General features: G+C 38.6%; 1 protein-coding gene across 2 annotated transcripts in view; it reads right to left on the bottom strand.

Moving 5' to 3' along the window:
* TCERG1 (transcription elongation regulator 1) overlaps positions 1-15,231 on the bottom strand; it is a 63,840-nt gene extending 48,609 nt beyond the window's left edge. For both annotated transcript variants that reach the window (XM_004384942.1, XM_004384941.1), the window contains exons 1-4: positions 15,134-15,231; positions 8,794-9,019; positions 6,033-6,185; positions 4,091-4,532 (exon numbers count right to left, since the gene is read on the bottom strand). In XM_004384942.1, coding sequence (XP_004384999.1) covers positions 4,091-4,532; positions 6,033-6,185; positions 8,794-9,019; positions 15,134-15,192 — 880 coding nt within the window. In that variant the 5' untranslated portion in view covers positions 15,193-15,231. The remainder of the gene's footprint in view (positions 1-4,090; positions 4,533-6,032; positions 6,186-8,793; positions 9,020-15,133) is intronic.
* Between the last annotated feature and the right edge of the window lie 3,732 nt (positions 15,232-18,963).

Below are 18,963 nucleotides of genomic sequence, written 5' to 3' on the forward strand. Positions count from 1 at the left end.
TAATGAAAATACAAATTGAATGGAATAAATTAAGAGTAAATCAAGACCTAAAGACCATTTCTAACTGTAAAGGGGCACAGAGAATTTTACAGTGGGATAATGGCCTTGAAAGATTTGGATCTCAATGAGAAAAATGGGGAAGTAGAAGAAGAAAACAAGCAAGTGGTATAAAAAGTACAGGTAAAGGCAAAGGGAACACCAAGCAAGTGTTTAGAAAACAGAGGGTAAGCTGTCAACTAGTGAAACATTGGGTATACCAACAGAACCAATGAGTTATGCCTGGAAAGGGAGGCCAGAGGCAGAGAGAAGGCCTTGAACAGAATGCTAATGAGTCTGCACTTTACTGGGTAGAAAAACGGGAAATGTATATAAATACAAAGAAAATGATTTGGAAGAAAACACATCAAAATATACTAACAGAGTTGCCACTGGGTAAGACTTTCACTTTTTACTATATATGCTTCGTTGGAGTTTAATTTTTATAAGGATGCATTTGTGAGTTATTTGTGTGATTTCATTTATGTAAAAAAAGAGGGGGAGCAGACTAAATATTTGTGTATAAAAGAGTAATAATTACTGTTTATCTGATGAATTAACCTGCAAGATGCACAGGAAAGAAAGGAACAGCAATTACCACACTACTGGAAATGTCCAAGCAAGGAAGAACAGAAAGAAAAAGATATGTGAATGAATGACTGATTGATGACTGACTGGATGTGAACAAATGGAGCCAAAAATAATTCAGGCTTCTCTACAATTACTGCAAAACAAAAAGTTTAAAAAAAAAAAAAAACACCACCTCAGGTTTCCACTGTGAGACCAGGAGAATGTGAAATTCAGGATAATTTGGGCTCTCCTAAGACATTTTTAAGTGTCAAAAATAAAATGTTTCATCCCTAGCAATCACATTTAAAATTAAACTGCGACCAAAAAAAAAAAACCATATTTAATACTTTTTTAAAGTTTCAGTTTTCAAATATTACTATGAAACATTTTTGTTATTTGTTCATAACAAAACTCATTTTGTTAACTCATTGGTAACAAATATTTCCTCTTTTTCTTGATGTAAGAAAAAGAAAGTGCCAAACTCTACCTCTGTTGGTCTAAGAATAAATTTATCAAATTAAGTGAAATAAAAACAATGCTTTCCCAAGTCTTTACACGAATTTTAATCTAAGGGAAAGTGCACTGTTTAATACAAACCACCCACTAATCCAAACTGACAACACAATATGTCAGTATCTGGACTTCGTTTTTCCAGCTGCTAATAATGAAAAACTCACTTAGGCTGGAAAGATGTGAGCAATTTCATACTTGTTAATAAGGGACTCACCTTGGCTAAATAGACAGCAGGGCCAAACAAGTATCTTCAGGGGCCCAGGAATGATTTGTTGGTCTAGCATAGACCTAGCCTTAGGGTACAGTATCACATTAATATAATTTTATAACAGTGTGAAAAATACAAATTACATGCAACATTTGCCCAGTCCCATACATACACCACTTAGCATTTATAATCTAATATAATGGCTGAAAATACAGCTAATTATTCTTCACAATTTCACTGAGAAGTAGGACTGCATCATCATTTTTCACAATCTTTCACAAGATAAAATGAGTTTATGCTCAGTGGGATTAAAATACAAATATTCTTAATTTTTAGACCCATTTACCCATAGATCTACCCTGTAGTTCCAGAATTACATTTTTAAATATATAGTATTTAGATATAATTACTAAAATTATGACCCTAAGTACTATATTCAGGAAAATAACACAAGTTAAATTTCAACTGGAAAAAAAGATGGCAAGAAGTATTCACTCAACCCATTCCTCTTGTTGGCTCAGGATTTTCTGAATTTGGTCATGAGGCAAAGCGCAATAAAAGAATTAACAGGAAACTGTAAGAATGGTATCTGGGACTTTAGTGGGTAAATGCCTACTAACTCCATTTGTCAAAATAACTGGTGAAGAAATAGGCCTCAAAATATACTCTAATCCAGTCTCAGGTCTTAACTAAAAAGACAAGTAATTATATAACGGAGGAGAAACATTAAAACTGCAGTATGGCAACGCTTCATGATACTGAATCAAGTGAAATAAAAAGGGATGTCAGAAATAGAAAGACAACTTCAAAACTGATGTTTAATAGTCATTTTTTTTTTCTATTTTGTTCTCAGAATAATGGACTCCCAATCACCGAGGGACAGTGTAAAAAATGGTGAGCAGGATTTCTAAATACAGTAGATAATCACAGGATAGCTGGCAGCTACTGATAGACCATTCTGATAAAGAAAAGGAATCTGCATAGGAGAGTTACAAAGAATTTGGCTACCCACTTTTCTTAAAACAAAATGCAGTATTACTACACCTCCTTCCTAAGAAGGGAATAAAATACTAGCAAGACAGAGCCTCCATGTACACCAGTATTGCTTTTATTAATCCCTTTCTCCCATCACTGCCACAGGTACTCCATGAAAACTGGCAGCTTTCTGCCTTGCCATACAGGTTTTGTAAGGACAAGCCTAAAAAATGGCAGAGATCATCAAATAGTAGCTTGTATCATTGCTGCACTTCCATATTAAACTTCACCTCAGCCATGAAAGAAAACAGACTTGTATTTACATTTTTCTATTTAGTACAATTCCAAGTGGTCTAAAAAACATTAAGTAGCTTAAAAAAAAAAAAAACCTCTCCATATTATATGTATCTTACATCTTCAGTTTCTTATATAAATAAAGTGAATTCAGATTTGAATAAAGTATAAGGAAATGTCCCTCATTCACGTATTTCTCATAGGGCAACAATAAACTTTTATATACTAATAAAAATTCCCAAGCTCCCTGAGCTACCAAAAAATTTTTTAACCAAAAAAACCCTTTTGTTTTTTCTTATCTTTTATCCAGGTAGTAAAAAAAACTTAATAATAATTACCTTGTAGGGATAACTATAAATCCTTAGACCAATATCATAACAAATAATCAAGTCAAAAAAAAATCATTTAAATATATGTGGGCTCACTCTCAGCCTGCGAATAAGTGGCAACACACATATACAAAAGAAGGAATAAAAAACAGAACTAAAGAAGTAGTGTAGATACTACAATCTTTTAAGCAAATTGATAAATTCTTCTCTCTTCATCCATGAAATTTGCTGGTATTTGACTCTCAAACATTTTTATAAAAAATCTAACCTTTTAGTATCTGTGACTTTAAAATGCAAAACTCTCTTGCCTTTCTAACTGCTCCTATCTCAACTCCCCATCCACTTCATCTGCCTGCATCCCACTCTAGGCCCTACCCATCTGTAAGCAAGATCACTGAAAAGTTTCTACTAAGTGTATCTGATTTCAACACTACCCACAAAGCCAGCATCAAAAACATCTTCCAAAATATTGCATTTATACAGGCCCCCCACTGCCTGTCTCACCAATTTGCCTGTTTTTAAGACTTTTCATAACCTGGTCTCACTCTTATCCAAGCCACTAACCAATATAAACCCTTGCGCCTCAGAAGAATTTCCTACACAATCCCATAAACTACATTATTCTCATCTCCTGACCTTTGTTCATGCTATTCCCTCTACCTGAAAGCCCTCTCCTCACCTGCTGGACTACTCAAATCCTACACTACATCCTTCATGATCAACTTCAATACCCATGTAGTCTACCTACATCTCTCCCTTTCTTGAATTCTTATAACCTTTTATTTTCACTATATAATTTTGTACACTATCCTCTAATTGCTTCACATGTATTATTCTTGCCTCTTCAGTGAGAAAAACCGGAAGCTCTTTAAGATGGGGTCCAAGTCTTACATTTGTTTGGCAAAATCTGCAGCACTTAGCATTACTGCTGGCCAATTCGAACAGCTAACTGCACTTTCTCAGTTTAGTTTCATGAACTGCAACCAGGTACATGTTTTCCTCTACTAATGTAAACTGTTATTCTCTAATCCAAAAGTCCTAATGACAAAAATTTTAAAAACATCAAGAATACCAGAAACACAAGGATCATTTTAGAATGTAATACCGTCCCTACTTGTACATTTCTCTAGCCCTGAAGTAAAAACATATGCTGGCCGGTACTCACTTGATACTGTCTGCGAAACCGAAGTGGCCGTTGTTGTGGTAGAAGTGGAAGAGGAGGGGGTGGATGATGATGTTGAAGTGGATACTGCAGATGCTGGGCTACTGGTTGTAGGGGTAGAAGCTCCTACTGCTTGTGCTTGCACTTGGGCCTGGACTTGTGCCTGTGCCTGTGCCTGTGCCTGTGCCTGTGCCTGGGCCTGGGCCTGCGCCTGGGCCTGGGCCTGCGCCTGGGCCTGGGCCTGGGCCTGGGCCTGGGCCTGAGCCTGGGCCTGGGCCTGGGCCTGAGCCTGAGCCTGCGCCTGGGCCTGTGCTTGGGCCTGCGCCTGGGCCTGAACTTGCGCCTGGGCTGCAAGCATAGGTGTCAGTTCTGACTGCTGAATAACTTTAACTCCATCTGGCTTGGTCCATGCAGATTCACGTGTCCGAGCATTGTAATAATACACCTGCAGAGGAAGCAAATTATTGGTCTCATAGAATCTGTCACTATCAATAAAAATGATAATGCAAATATATTTTGTCTTAAAAGGTGTCATGGATTGAATTGTGTCCCCCAAAAGTATCTGTCAACTTGGCTAGTATTCTCAGTATTATATGACTGTCTACTCTTTTATCATCTGATGTGATTTCCCTATGTGTTGTAAATGCTATCGTGATGTAACAAGATGGATTAGCAGCAGTTATATTGATGAAGTCTACAAGATTAGACAGTGTCTTAAGCCAATCTCTTTTGAGATATAAAAGAGAGAAGTGAGCAGAGACACATGGGAACCTCATACCACCAAGAAAGCAGCACTGGGAGCAAAGTGCATCCTCTGGACCTAAGGTTCCTGCACTGAGATGCTCCCAGACCAAGGAAAGATTGATGAGAAGGCCGACAGAGACAGAAAGCCTTCTTCTGGAGCTGATGCCTTGAATATGGACTTGTAGCCTACTAAGACTGTGAGAGAATAAATTTCTCTTTGTAAAAGCCATCCACTTGTGGTATTTGTTATAGTAGTACTAGATGACTAAGACAAAAAGTATTTAAAAAACAAACTTAGAAAAAAATACATCAAAATTAGCTGCTCATATATTATGAGCTGTAAGTAGTTCTTCCTTCTCTTTCCCTTCCTCTAATTTTCCATAATCAACATATCATATTTTGAATTCACACACATACACAGAAAAGGGAAACCAATGTTATATTTCATACAGAAAAGAGTTAACACAGCAGACCTGAGACTATCCTTAGAAAAGGTCTGTTTGCAAAGTTGGTCCTTGGCTGGCATCTACGAACTTGGATTTCAAAAGGGTTATCACCATTCCCTAACTGATAATGGCTCATAGTACCTAAACTGCTTATACAATGTGGTTTATGCTCAACACTTTTCCTCCTGGGAGTCGGGAATTTTGGTACATGCTCTGGCAGAGGGTGCTTACATGACTAGCCCCCAATGAAAACTCTCAACTCCTAGGTTCAGGTGAGCTTCCCTTACAGACAACACTTCACACATGATGCTGGAACTCCACACTGGAGAAACTGAGCACATCCTGTGTGACTCTACTTGGAGATGACTCCTGGAAGTTTGTACCTGGTTTCCTCCAGACTTCACCCATGCGTCTTTTCCCTTTGCTCACTTTGTACCCTTTCACTGTAATCAGTCTCAGCAGTGAGTAAAACTATGAGTCTTCCTAGTGAATCTCCAAACCTGGGGGTGCTCTTGGGGACTCCCAACACATATTTAAAATACAAGCTTCCAGAATCATAAGTAAATTTATGTTAAGTACTCCAGACATCCTTATGTCACCAAAGAAATCCAGTCAGCTTTTCCTGAAGTTATACCCCATCCCTTGCTTGCCTGAGGCTGATTCTTAATTGGCAAGGATACTATAATTGATATCTCAATCTGCCAAATATCTAAGTCATCAAGAAGATAACAACTTAAATATATTTTATAATTTACCTTCCCATCTGGAGTTTTATTTTCAACCCATATTTCCTCAGTAGGAGGCAGTGCTGGAGTACCAGGAGCAGTCACTGGAGGCATTCCTGGTGGAAACATCATACCCGGAGGAGGAGGCATCGTTCCCATGGGTGGAGGCATGAAAGGTGGTCTCTATTAATGCACAAGAACAATAATGGTGACTTGTATTTACGTTCTTTCCTTCAAATTATTATGGAATTATACCCAAAAGTAAAGCACTATAAGCAAAACCAGTATTACAGCCTATTTAAATACTTTCATCTAGGTTGTGTAAATGAACGTGTGTAAATGAACGTTTCTAACAAAAATGATCATTAAGCAAACTGAGGAAAGAAATAAATGTATCAAAACATTAATAATAGTCATTTATGGGTTATGGAATTATGAGTGTTTTATCTGCAGTTTTCATACACTGGGTACTATGTTACTTCTTAAAAAAATTTATTTTTATATCCTGCTGAGGACTAAACAACTAAACTAAAAAATTAAGGCCTACTTTAGTCCAATGAAAAGTCTGGTGTAATAGAATTTGGTCTTTAGCATCTTACAAAACACAGTAACAAATACAACCTTTTCGAAAGCGTTTGCCCAAGAAAAAGGGCATAAACCCTAGCTAGGCACACCAATGACTCCAGAGCTCACCAACAACACATACCAACAATAAGAGAAACATTATTTTGCAAACTAACACAATATCCAAAAAAAAATCAAATATACTTAACCTTTTATTCTACTTTCCTACAAGAAAAAAATCTATTGGCTAGGAAAATACTGATCATCTCCTATTTTTAATACTGAAGCCCTGGTGGTGCAGGGGTTAAGAGCTCGGCTGCTAACCAAAAGGTCAGCAGTTTGAATCCACCAGCCACTTCTTGGAAACCCTATGAGGCAGTTCTACACTGTCCTACAGGGTCGCTATGAATTGTAATTGACTCGACGGCAAGGGTTTGGCGTTTGATTGATATTTTTAATATAACAATACAGCTCATCAGAAACAAGAACATCAAGGGTAAGTTTAAAAGACATAGTGAAATAATTACCGATTTTACTTTTAGTGGAAAATTAGAATTCAACTCAAGATATACTTTTTTAAAAAATTTCCAAGAGCCAATACCAATTCTCTCCAATCTCTGATACTTCCTTCACTGTCATTTTTCAATGATTCCTGCACCAAATAATTCAACTGCAATCACTATATCTTACTTACTAAAGCAGAAAAGTGGTCTGACACTTTAAAAACAGATTTTGAACAAGGATTAAAACAGATTTCCTCTATAATCTACAATTAATATTAAAATCCAACTATCTAAAGCACTATACTCTGGATAATGAAACTGACACTATACTAATAACATGAAACTATGTCTCCTTTTTCTAAAAATGTTTTCTTTCTCCAATTTTTTTGGATTCAGTTTGATGTCTTTCAAGCACCAACACATGTTCTATAAAATAACTCATCGTTAAGTTGATTCCGACTCATAGGGACCCTATGAAATATCCAACCCAAATATGTCTCATGCACCATTAGCTGGAAATCACTTGGATTTAATGTAAAACCACAATTATCCATCAAGACCAAGAAAAGCACCACAACATTAGAAAGTATCCTGTTACAACATTTGGTATATTTCCATTAGAGGGTTACATTACATTTTATAATGCTCTGAAAGTAGGCTTAACTCTTAATGGCATAGATTAGAACAAATTCATATGAACCAAGCTATTCCAGAGTCAGTAGGTCAAAAAGCTATTTCTTCTTCTAATCTTGAAGAAAATATAAAACCACTTAGCAATTTGTTTTAAAAAGTGGGAGGGACTATTCATTACTAGGAAGGCATTACAATTATTAAGCAAAGTATTAAAACCTTATGTCTTTACCATAAACACAACCCTATCTACTAAAACAGCACATCATTATCTTTCTCTATTTTTAATATAGTTAATTCTTAATTATCTAAGCTAATGGTAGGCAGATGATACTACTGTATTTATTTGGTGTTAGTATTGAATTAACTGGTTAAACTAAGAAAGCACAGATACATACTCAAAAAATATATATAATCCCAAAAGTAAACACTTGAGAGTCAATACCTTTATGACCTCATTTCAGAGTGAGTCTAGAGTCTAGATGCACCAGAGGGAGAAATGCTCCACATTAAAATACCAAGAAAGTTTTCTATTTAAAGAAATTCCATAAAAATCCCTTTCTAAAGTAGTAAAATAATCCTATTTTCTACTTTTCCCCTTCCCAGGGAAGAGAAAAAGAATCTATATATTGTGCTTATAAAATGTGTTTGTTGTCACCTTTCAGGATCTATCCTAGGCATTATTTCTGAAAATATTTACTCAGGAATATATATGCATACATATTTATATTTATTGGCAACATGTATCACTGAAAATAAATTTCTCCCCCTGTAACTTAAGATTTCAAACTTTATTTCCCGTAAAGATGACAGATTACTAATCTTCAGGGATAAAGGCAGGTAAAAATTACCCTATTTAATCCTAGTTTTATACGTATACTTTTCTACCACCATCTAGATTCCTGTTCTGAATTTCTATCTTAATTAACGCTTACCACTGCTTTGGAAGCAACATGTTAATGTGTGGATGTTTTCCTTAGCTCCCATTTTCCTATATATAAAAATTATTTAAGAACAAAAGTTTTTAATGCAGAATCCATATATAATACTAATGCTGATGCCAACAAAGAAATAACAACCTCTTCGTTGTTTACCTGGAGGTGTGGAGGGCCCATAGGTGGAGGAATCCCTCCTGGAGGAGGCATTGGTGGCATATTAGGATCAAAAGGAGGACGTCCAAAGGGGGGCCGAGGTGGTGGAGGAGGACCTCGCATCATACCAAAAGGTGGAGGAGGTCGCATGAGAGGTGGTGGGCCGCGCATGACTGCATTTGGTGGGGGAGCCGGGCCTCGGAACCTCAAAGCCTGCTGTTGAGCCATCCTGTGTGGTAAAGCAATGAATAAATTTTTGTTTCTCAAAATTCCAAAACTGTAGTTACTGATCTCTAATTACATCAAATTTTAAAAGCACTTAAGAGCTAGCAGAGTTGGAAATTCATCATTTTGCAGCCATCATGGTAAAAACTAGATCAGCAAGAATGACCAATGGATGCTAAGTCTATGAGGAAGTTTTGATAAGAAGGATATTTGGATGTCTTAAAATACCGCCCCACACGCTGCTTATTTGTTGCAAGGGAGGATTAAAAAAAAACACGAACTATATAGTGGAGAAATCAGGCAACACTTTGACCAGGTGATCAAAATTAGTATCATGTAAGGATAGATGGACACTGTGTTTGAGAGGGACACAACAGCACCTACACAGTATTCCAGCCAAGAATATATAATTTGCATCTAGTAATAAGAAACATTAGACAAATATAAAATAAGAAATGTTCTATTAAAAAGGGGGGGGGGGGGCCTGAGTTCTTCAGAAAAGTCAATGTCCTAAAAGACAAAGAAAGACTGTGGAAATGTTCCAGATTAAAGGAGCTAAAGACACATGACAAAACTAACTCTAGACTAGATCCTGTACTGGAAGGAAAAAATGCTATAAATAGCTTTATTGGATCAATTGATGACACTGGAAAACACATACAAGTATTTAAGGGTAAAGGGCTATGGTTCAGAATGACAGAGAGCATGCATGCAAATGATAAAGCAAAAGAGGTAAACTGTTAACAATAAGTGTACTATCTTCATTTTTGCAACTTTCTGAAATTATTCCAAATAGAAAGTTTTAAAAAGAGGAGAGGGGCAGAGTTTAAGAGATTACTAGAATTCTCTAAAGGGAAAGCCTTCCCCTCCACTATACTCCACCCCTAATTTTCTAGCTAAACATCCCAGTTTATTTTCTCCACAGCACTTATGCAGTTAAGTAATATCACAGCAGATGATATTGTTTGTTTTTTTAACCTATCTCCTACCACTAGTGCTTTTTTAAAAATATTATTAACCCTTAAAAGTGCTTACTATGTGGCAGGCAGTCCTCTTAAACTCTTTCCAAATATTAAGTCATTTAATCATAGTAACCTTATGAGGTATACACTATTATCAACCTGCAAATAAGGATACAGATTGTATCAGAACAAACAGAGAGTCTTTTTCAATTATATGCACCTCTGAAAGATAAACTGCCACTGTTACTGAAAGAATGTCTTAATTTTGGGGACAGAAAAAAAGTTAACCACCAAGGAAAGATTGTTTCAGTCTTGAGTTAGCAATATGCCTTACTCTTAGATTTCCTTTTAATCTGTCTCTCCCGTTCCAAAAAAATCTACAGAATTTCTTCGGAATTTCATACTTTCTAGCTATAGCTTTAGGAGCCTGGTGCCTGAGTGGTTAAGTGCTCAGCTGCTAACTGAAAGGTCAGTGGTTCAAATCCACCAGCCACTCTGCAGGAGAAAGATGTGGCAGTCTGATTCCATAAAGATTACAGCCTTGGAAACTTTATGGGGCGGTTCTACTCTGTCCTACAGGGTCACTATGAGTGAGAGTCGACTCCACGGCAGTGGGTTTGTTTTGGTAATGGGTTGGCTATAGCTTGGAGTTAAGAGTCTGGGCTCTAGGATCACGGAAGGGTCATGTCAGGATAGTTACCTCAGATGTAAATAAGTGGGGAACAGAAATAAACTTAACTCATCTCTGTTCAATGAGACAACCCCCATGAGAGCCTTAAGATAATACCTGGTACATAGTAAACTATTTCAATTATTATTACTTTCATTCCCAACAAAACCTAGCACAGTGCTTTACCTGTAAAAGACACTTTGTTGTTAACTTGATTGGGTGGCTTTTAAAAGTCTGCCACTAAGATGATGACAAAAACTCACACATCTCCTCCTCTACAGCCTAAAGTTGCCACTTCCTGATGCCAGCTACATGTACCCCATGAGCTAGCTCTTTATAGCCACTGCATTGTCACAACAACCTTACAAGACCTACAATGAAGATTAAACGAGTTAATATTTACAGTACTCAGAATAGTGCCTAGCACATATAAGTATTAGCTATTATTATCATTAAGCACACCATACTTGGTAAAGCAGAGGGTCAGCGAAAAAGAGGAAGATCCTCAATGAGATGGACTGATACAGTGGCTGCAATAATGGGCTCAAACATAGCAACGATTGTGAGAATGGTACAGGACTGGGCAACATTTCATTCTGTTATACATAAGGTCACTAAGACTTAGAACTGATTTGATGGCACCTAACAACATTATTACTACTGCCCTAACATCAGCAGAGTAAGAGTATTAATAAGTGTTTAAATGGTATTAATATTAGTGTTAGCTATTATTACTATAGTAATTAGTATTGGCCCTACATGACCTGGTCCTTGTTGACCTCTCCACAGACTCTAGCCTTCTTTTTGATCTTCAAATACTTCATTACTCCCATGAAGACTTTGCACTTGCTGTTCCCTCTGCCTGGCATGCTCTTCCCTAGCTCTTCCCTAGATCTTCACATGGATGGCTCCTCATTATTCAGCCTCAGCTTAAATGTCACCTCAAACTCCTTCCCCACCTGCGGCCTCTCAGCCCTTCTCTGTCATATTACTCAATTTGAATTTTCAATTATGGTAACTGCTATGAAAAAATAACTCACTTATTTGTTTACTCATGTATCTACCCACTAATGTATAGTTTCCCCTTAGTATACTGCTGCACCTGAGTGCCCAGGATGGCAGGGGCTCAAATAGTGTTTTAATAATAATGGCCAATGCTAGGTATTTACTATACCCGTACCAGGCACAGTTATATGGACTTTATTTGTGTAACTCTTTTAATCTTCCCAACAACTTAATGAAGTAAGTTTGACACCATTTTTACAGAGGAAACTATGGTGCAGAAAAACAACTTGCTTAAGAAAATCAGTAGTAATACCAGGGTATTCTTATTCCTATTTTTACCACTGAGCTAATTTAGACTGAAAGTACCTTGTGATAAGTCATAAAGTAGTCACAGATAAAGGCCCTGGGTAAAAGATCTATACAAATCTGACTCTAAAAGTTACATTAATGGCCCTCAATCATAAAGGCATGGATGGCATTTGGATCTCCTATTCAGTTCTGCCCACTGTAGATGTTTGCATTCCTACCACTTACAACCTTTTTGGAAAACAAAATCCTACTTCTATGAATAGAAACACACACACACATATAAAGAAAAAAAATTCACAAGAACACCATGGAAATAGAAATGTAATACATTTCTCTGGAAGTACTCTATTCAGATATGCAATCCCCCCATTGTGAAGGCTGTAAATACTTTAATGGGGGTGGGGGGGCGTGGAAAGATATGATCCTCTAGTCCTATCTATGAATATATGGTAGGCAAATTATGTAGTAGACTGTGAAGAAACCTAGGTTTTATTATTATTATTTTTATTGTTGTAGTTTAAGTGAAAGTTTACAATTCAAATTAGTCTTTCATACAAAAATTTATGCATACATTATGTGACACTAATTGCTCTCCCTATACTGACAGTACGCTCCTCCTTTCCACCTGATTTCCCGTCTCCATTCAACCAGCTCCTAACTCTCTCTGCCTTCTTATCTCACCTCCAGATAGAAGATGCCCATTCAGTCTCACGTATTTACTTGAGCTAAGAAGCACACTCTTCACAAGTATCATTTTATGTCCCATAGTCCACTCCAATCTTTGTCTGAAGAGTTGGCCTCGGGAATTGTTTTAGTTCTGGGTTGACAGAGAGTCCAGGGGCCATTCTTTCTGCGATTCCTCCAGCAAGGAACACCACTGAGGTCAGACCACTAAGTCTGAGGAGAGCTAGGTTTTAGTCCAGATCCTGCCAACCACCCAATGACCTTGGATAAATCACTTCACAATTGCAGGTTGACTTCATTTGATGTAGTTGGTTTAATTTAGAATTTAGATCAATCTTAATTAGAAAGGAAGCTCTTTGAGGACAAGCACTTTTTTGATCTGATTCAAGGCTATACTGTCAGCACCTAGGTCAGTGACTATCATGTAGCACACCCTCAGTAAATGCTGGGTTAATCCGTTAACCATGTCTAAATCTTCTACCTTCATTTATTTACCATATATCTTATGGAACACCTTATTTGCCAGGTATTGGGATGGATACACCATGAAAAGCACTCAGGATACAAATATGAAAGCTAAGCCTCAATTTCTGCCATCAAAGACGCAATGTAAATAGCTAATTCTCATAAATCATGACAAATGCTAAAATAAAGGTCTGTACAATATGCTCTAGAAGCAATTTCCAATCCAAAAAGTTAAGGTATATACTATATTTGCAAAGCCAAAAATATCCAAACCAAACCCGCTGCCACTGAGTTGATTCTGACTCATAGTGACCCTACAGGGCAGAGCAGAATTGCCCCATAGGGTTTCCAAGACTGCAATCTTTACAGGAGCAGAGTGCCACATCTTTCTCCCACGGAGCAGCTGGTGGGTCTGAACCACCGACCTTTCGGTTAGCAGCCAAGCCGAGCACTTAACCACTGCATCACCAGGGCTCCTTATATTTGCAAAAGAACACCAAATTTAAAAGCCTACTCAATTCAGTTTTGCAACAATGGCCATTTATTATCAATAAAGTCTAAAGAGTCTATTCATTGCAGAGCTGAAGAAAGACAGTCTCTAAAATGCAAACTAATATTCCCTAATAAACTGATGTGAGAGTAGCTAAGTGACCTTCTCTTGAGATCAGAATCAGAATAAACCTTCCATCACTAATGTTGAAGGACCCTAACAATGCACTCTGATTACTTCTTACTAACATGTATATGTGAGGTTTAGAGGACTTGAGGTTCATCTCTGAAATAAGATTTTATTTCTTCCAAAACTGGGATTTTTTTGTGTGACAATTTAGAACCTAAAAGAAATTATTTTCTTCTAAAACCTTGGATAACAATTCCCATTTCCTTATACAATTTCATCTTTTTAATACCCTCGAAATATTAGAGGATCCTCATAACCTACACTGTTCTTTTTCATTTTTAAATGCTGACAACGGCACAGCTCAAAATGGGAATTCAAACATCTGAAATGATGTTTTTCTCAACCAGAACAAAATATATAAAATGTACATATAGTGCCTCTTTTTCATCAAAAAACCACTGACAAAGGATTTTTTCCGGAATACTTTTACTTTACCAAATTTTTAATTAAAATTCCATAGACATAGAAGTTCCAGGGACCTTTAGGGCAAGGGCGTGAGAAGAGTACAACAGCCATCAAGATTGAGGGAGGGCTCTGGAGCCTGACTGCCGGGGTTCAAGGCACTTCCTGGAACCACAATTCCACCTATGCGATCTCTACGTGGCTCAGTTTCCTCACCTGTAAGACGGGCAAGTAACTTAACTGGAGATTTCCAGGATCTGTGGCCTGCAAAATGAGAATGGCAACTACTCCAAAGCGTGGTTGTGAGTATTAAATGACAGAAGCTACTTTAAGTAAAGGGCTTAGTGGCACACAGTAAGCACCTAACAAACGGTTACTGCTAATTGTGGTTGTTCACAACTACAATATGACAAGGAAAAAATAAGAGAAAAGAAAAGCCACAAAGTTAAGAAAGGCAAGGAGTAGGGGACGAAGGAAAACAAACCTCAGGACCCAAAGGGCTGAGGAGGGCGTGAAGGCACCCAGCAGTGGCGAAGGGTCCCGGGGAATTAACTGCGGAGTGGAGGCCCGTCGAAGAGGAAAACTGGGCCCGCGGCGCAGAGTGGCCGGGGGGAAGGCTGAGGACAGCCGAGAAGGAGGCGGCAGGCGGCTAAGGCGGGGCCCCAAGGCGGGAGCGCCGGACCGCGGACCGCGAACTGCGAGGGCGGCGGGGCCCTGCGAAAGCCGCAGGGAGCCCCCCGAGAACGTGGAGGAGGCCGCGGCCCAGCCCGGCCCGGCTCGCTCATTCAGCCGGTTTCCCCTTCCCCCTTCTCCAACCCCATGCGGTCCCGGCCCTGAGGCGCTGCGGCTTCGCTGCCCACCCTCCGCCTCGGATCTCTGAGCGGCAGGCCTAGCCCCTAAGCCTCCGGAAACCGAAATGTGAGGGAAGGCAGCGCCCCTTACCTGAGCTCCCCCGGGTTGAATCGTTCACCGTCCCCCCCGTCCCCGCCACGCTCCGCCATTACAGAGGGCCGCGTTCATCCACCCGCCGACCCGGCGTCCCCTATTGGCCGGAAGAATCGTCAATCCCGTGCGAGACAGGCGGAGATAGCGGAGATCTATAAGATGATTGGAGAAACTTTCCATCAATCTTCGAGCTGGACTCTTCCGCCTTCCTATTGGGCAAAGGACCCGCCGACTTTGAAAGCGGTATGGAGACAGACCGTTGATTGGTGGTCGGAGGCTTTATGGGAAATGCGACTGTGGCAACGAGGAACCGTCTGCGCCCTCTCGCGGTAAGCAAAACTAGGTCCGCCCACGTACAGCCAGACCTGCGCTAGCCACGTGTCTGTCCGCTTTCAGGAGAGCCAGTAGTGGGCCGACATTGGCCACGAGTAGGTCAGGCCGACACCATTTCTATTAATTCATCCAATCAAAAATCGGCCGGGATGGCACCTAAACCAATCACAGAGTAGCTGTGGAAACAAGCTGTTTGCTTGCATTACCGAACAGGAGACTTAGGTTACAGGTCGGTTGTATCCGTGTTGTTAAATAATATCTTATTAACTACAGGAATACCCCCGCCAATTTTACTAAATAATTAGTTGGAGGCTGATGGGTAAGTTGCTGCATGAAAATAAGTTAGTCGGGGAAGGCAAGCCTCTCCACACTTTACAGTTTAAAACGTCTTTCCTTCAATCTCAAAATACTCGTCAGAAATTAGCACACTCTGATACCCAGAATTAAAGTGCTGGCCTGGTAACTGAAAGGTCAGCGGTTCAAAGCCACAGTGGCCCTGCAGGAGAAAGATGTGACGGTCTGCTTCCCTAAAGATTTACAGCCTTGGAAACCTTATGGGGTCGCTATGAGTTGGAATCCACTGGATGGCAGTGGGTTTGGTTTTTGGTTTTGGATACCCAGGAGAGATTGTGAATATTTATTTCATTTTTTTATTAAAGAAAAAACAAAACTTTGGCTCTGGGGTTTCAAAGGCTCAATAAAGATAAACTATAATTAAGGAGCTCAAAATATTTTTAAAATAATAATAGTTAAATTTTACCCTGACCTAACTATATATACCAGACACTGTTCTAAATAATTTCCATGTAATCTATCTTTTAAGCCTCATAAAACACTAAGAGGTAGGTACTGTGATTAGCCATAGTTTACACATAAGGAGCCTAGGGCACAAAGATGTTGAGTAACTTGCCCAAGGTCACACAGCTAGTAAATGCCAGAGCATTTAAACCCTGGCCTTAAACCCAAGGCTGTCTGGTAGCAAAATCACTCTCTTAAACGTGATCCAAGAGAACTGAAAACGTGTACACAAAAACTTGTACATAGCAGCATTATTCCTAACAGCCAAAGAGTGAAAACAACTCAAACGTCCATCAACTAATAAATGGATAAACAGTGAATATTACTCAGCCATAAAAAAGGAATAGGTATGATGCTTATAAGTACTACAACATGAATGAAGCTTGAAAACTATGCTAAGTGAAAGAAGCCAGAGGCAAAAGACCACATATTGTATGATTGCATTTATATGAAATGCCCAGAATACATAAATCTACAGAGACCGAAAGTGGTTAGTGGTTGCCAGGACTAGGGGGAGGGAGGAATGGGGAGTTACTGCTGATGGGCATGGGCTTTCTCTTTGGAATGATGAAAATTTCTGAAATAAGTGATGATGGTTGAACAACTTTGTGAGTATACTAAAAATTACTGAACTGTACACTTTTAAACGGTGGGTTTTATGGTATGTGAATTATATCTCAATAAAGAAAAACACTATGCTATAGTGAATCTCAAGTTAAATATTCAAAATCGATTAACTGTGATAAAATATGACTAGGGCTGAACACAGAGTTCGGGGTGATTAATTTGGGGAGGAAGGGATGGTTAAGATTTCACTAAATATATGACATTTGATCAAACTGGAGTCTGACTAAGAGTGTGTGGGGGGTTAGATTCCTTTTTCAACCTTAGTATGCATCCCCAAGTCCTGGCCAATTATTTTTGAAAATAATACTGTTATAGATGGCTCATTACAAACCAAACTCCACTGATTAAAAAAAAAAAAATTTTAAATGGATACCTTATAGAAAGTGAGGCACTGGAAGATATAAAAGAGAAAAACAAGCTGTCAGTTTGAGTGAATGTAAGAAACTTCTTCAGATGTAATACAGGTTTTGCTGTCTAATGGTTTTATTATTTTATTTATAACCAGTAAATCAGTTGTCGTGGAGTTGATTCCAAGTCATGGCAACCCCATGTGTATGTCAGAGTAGATCTGTACTTCCCAGGGTTTTCAATGGCTGGTTTTTTGGAAGCAGATCACCAGGCCTTTCTTCTGAGGCTTCTCTGGGTGGACTCAAACCTCCAACCTTTCAATTAGCAGGTGAGCTGTTAACCCCAGTGACTCCATCTTATTTATAAACGTAACAGTGATTGTGAGGATGGCACAGAACCAGGCAGTGTTTTGTTCTGTTGTACATAGGGCCACTGTCTTAGTCATCTAGTGCTGCTATAACAGAAATACCAAAAGTGGATGGCTTTAACAAAGAGAAATTTATTTTCTCACAGTCTAGTAGGCAAGAAGTCCAAATTAAGGCATCAACTCCAGGGGAAGGCTTTCTCTCTCTGTCGGTTCTGGAGGAAGGCCCTTCTCATCAATCTTCCCCTGGTTGAGGAGCTTTTCATGCACAGGGACCCCAGCTCCAAAGGACACGCTCTGCTTTCTTGGTGGTATGAGGTCCCCATGTCTCTCTGCTCACTTCTTTCTTTTATATCTCAAAAGAGATTGGCTTAAGGCACAATCTAATCTTATAGATCTCATTAACATAACTGCCGCTAATCCATCTCATAGTGCTAGGATTTACAACACATAGGAAAATCACATCACATGACAAAATGGTGGACAATCACACAATACTGGGAGTCATGGCCTAGCCAAATTGATACACATGTTTTTGGGAGACACAATTCAATCCATGACAATCACTATGAGTTGGAACCAACTTGACAGCACCTAGCAACAACAACAACATATTTTATGATGTTTATATCTCATCAAATTATTTATTATCATCTTATATATAAATAGAGTAAGTACTATATATGTGTATACACGTGTGTTAATTATAATATATGTAATATAATGCATAAGCATGGCTAACGTATAAACAAAAAACCAACATGCCATGGAGTCTATCCTGACTCATAGCAATCCTATAGGACAGAGTAGAACTGCCCCATAGGGTTTCCAATACTGTAATCTTTATGGAAGCAGACTGTCACATCTTTCTCCTGCAGAACAGCTGGTGGTTTCAAACTGCTGACCTTTCTGGTAGCAGCCAAGCACTTAACCACTGTGCTACCAGGGCTAATGTATAGCAAGGCTAATATAATATGATATGATATAATATAATGTAATGTAATATAATATTATTTAACATAACAAATATATTATTCAAGGTATCTTTTAAGAGACCAAATGGACCTTCCTACAGTCAAAGCTTGATAACTCTTGATAAATCTTGATAATATACAGAGTGGTACAGAACAGAAAAGTAACACCATCCTTGCCCAATTAGCCACAATTGAATGATAGACCCAGAAAATTAGTATACTGAAGTGAGATGAAGAGATAATCGTGGCTGAAGACTAGTTAATATCATCAGGGCTCTAAGCCCTGATTATGAAGTCACTCTTCAGAAGTGACTCTTGAGACCTGGTTACCTGGTTTCAATGCAAAATAAGGAAAACATTTTTGTAAATAATTAGCATTTCTT

The sequence above is a fragment of the Trichechus manatus genome, unplaced genomic scaffold (assembly GCF_000243295.1).
Source record: "Trichechus manatus latirostris isolate Lorelei unplaced genomic scaffold, TriManLat1.0 scaffold00130, whole genome shotgun sequence".
Classification (NCBI taxonomy): Eukaryota; Metazoa; Chordata; class Mammalia; order Sirenia; family Trichechidae; genus Trichechus; species Trichechus manatus.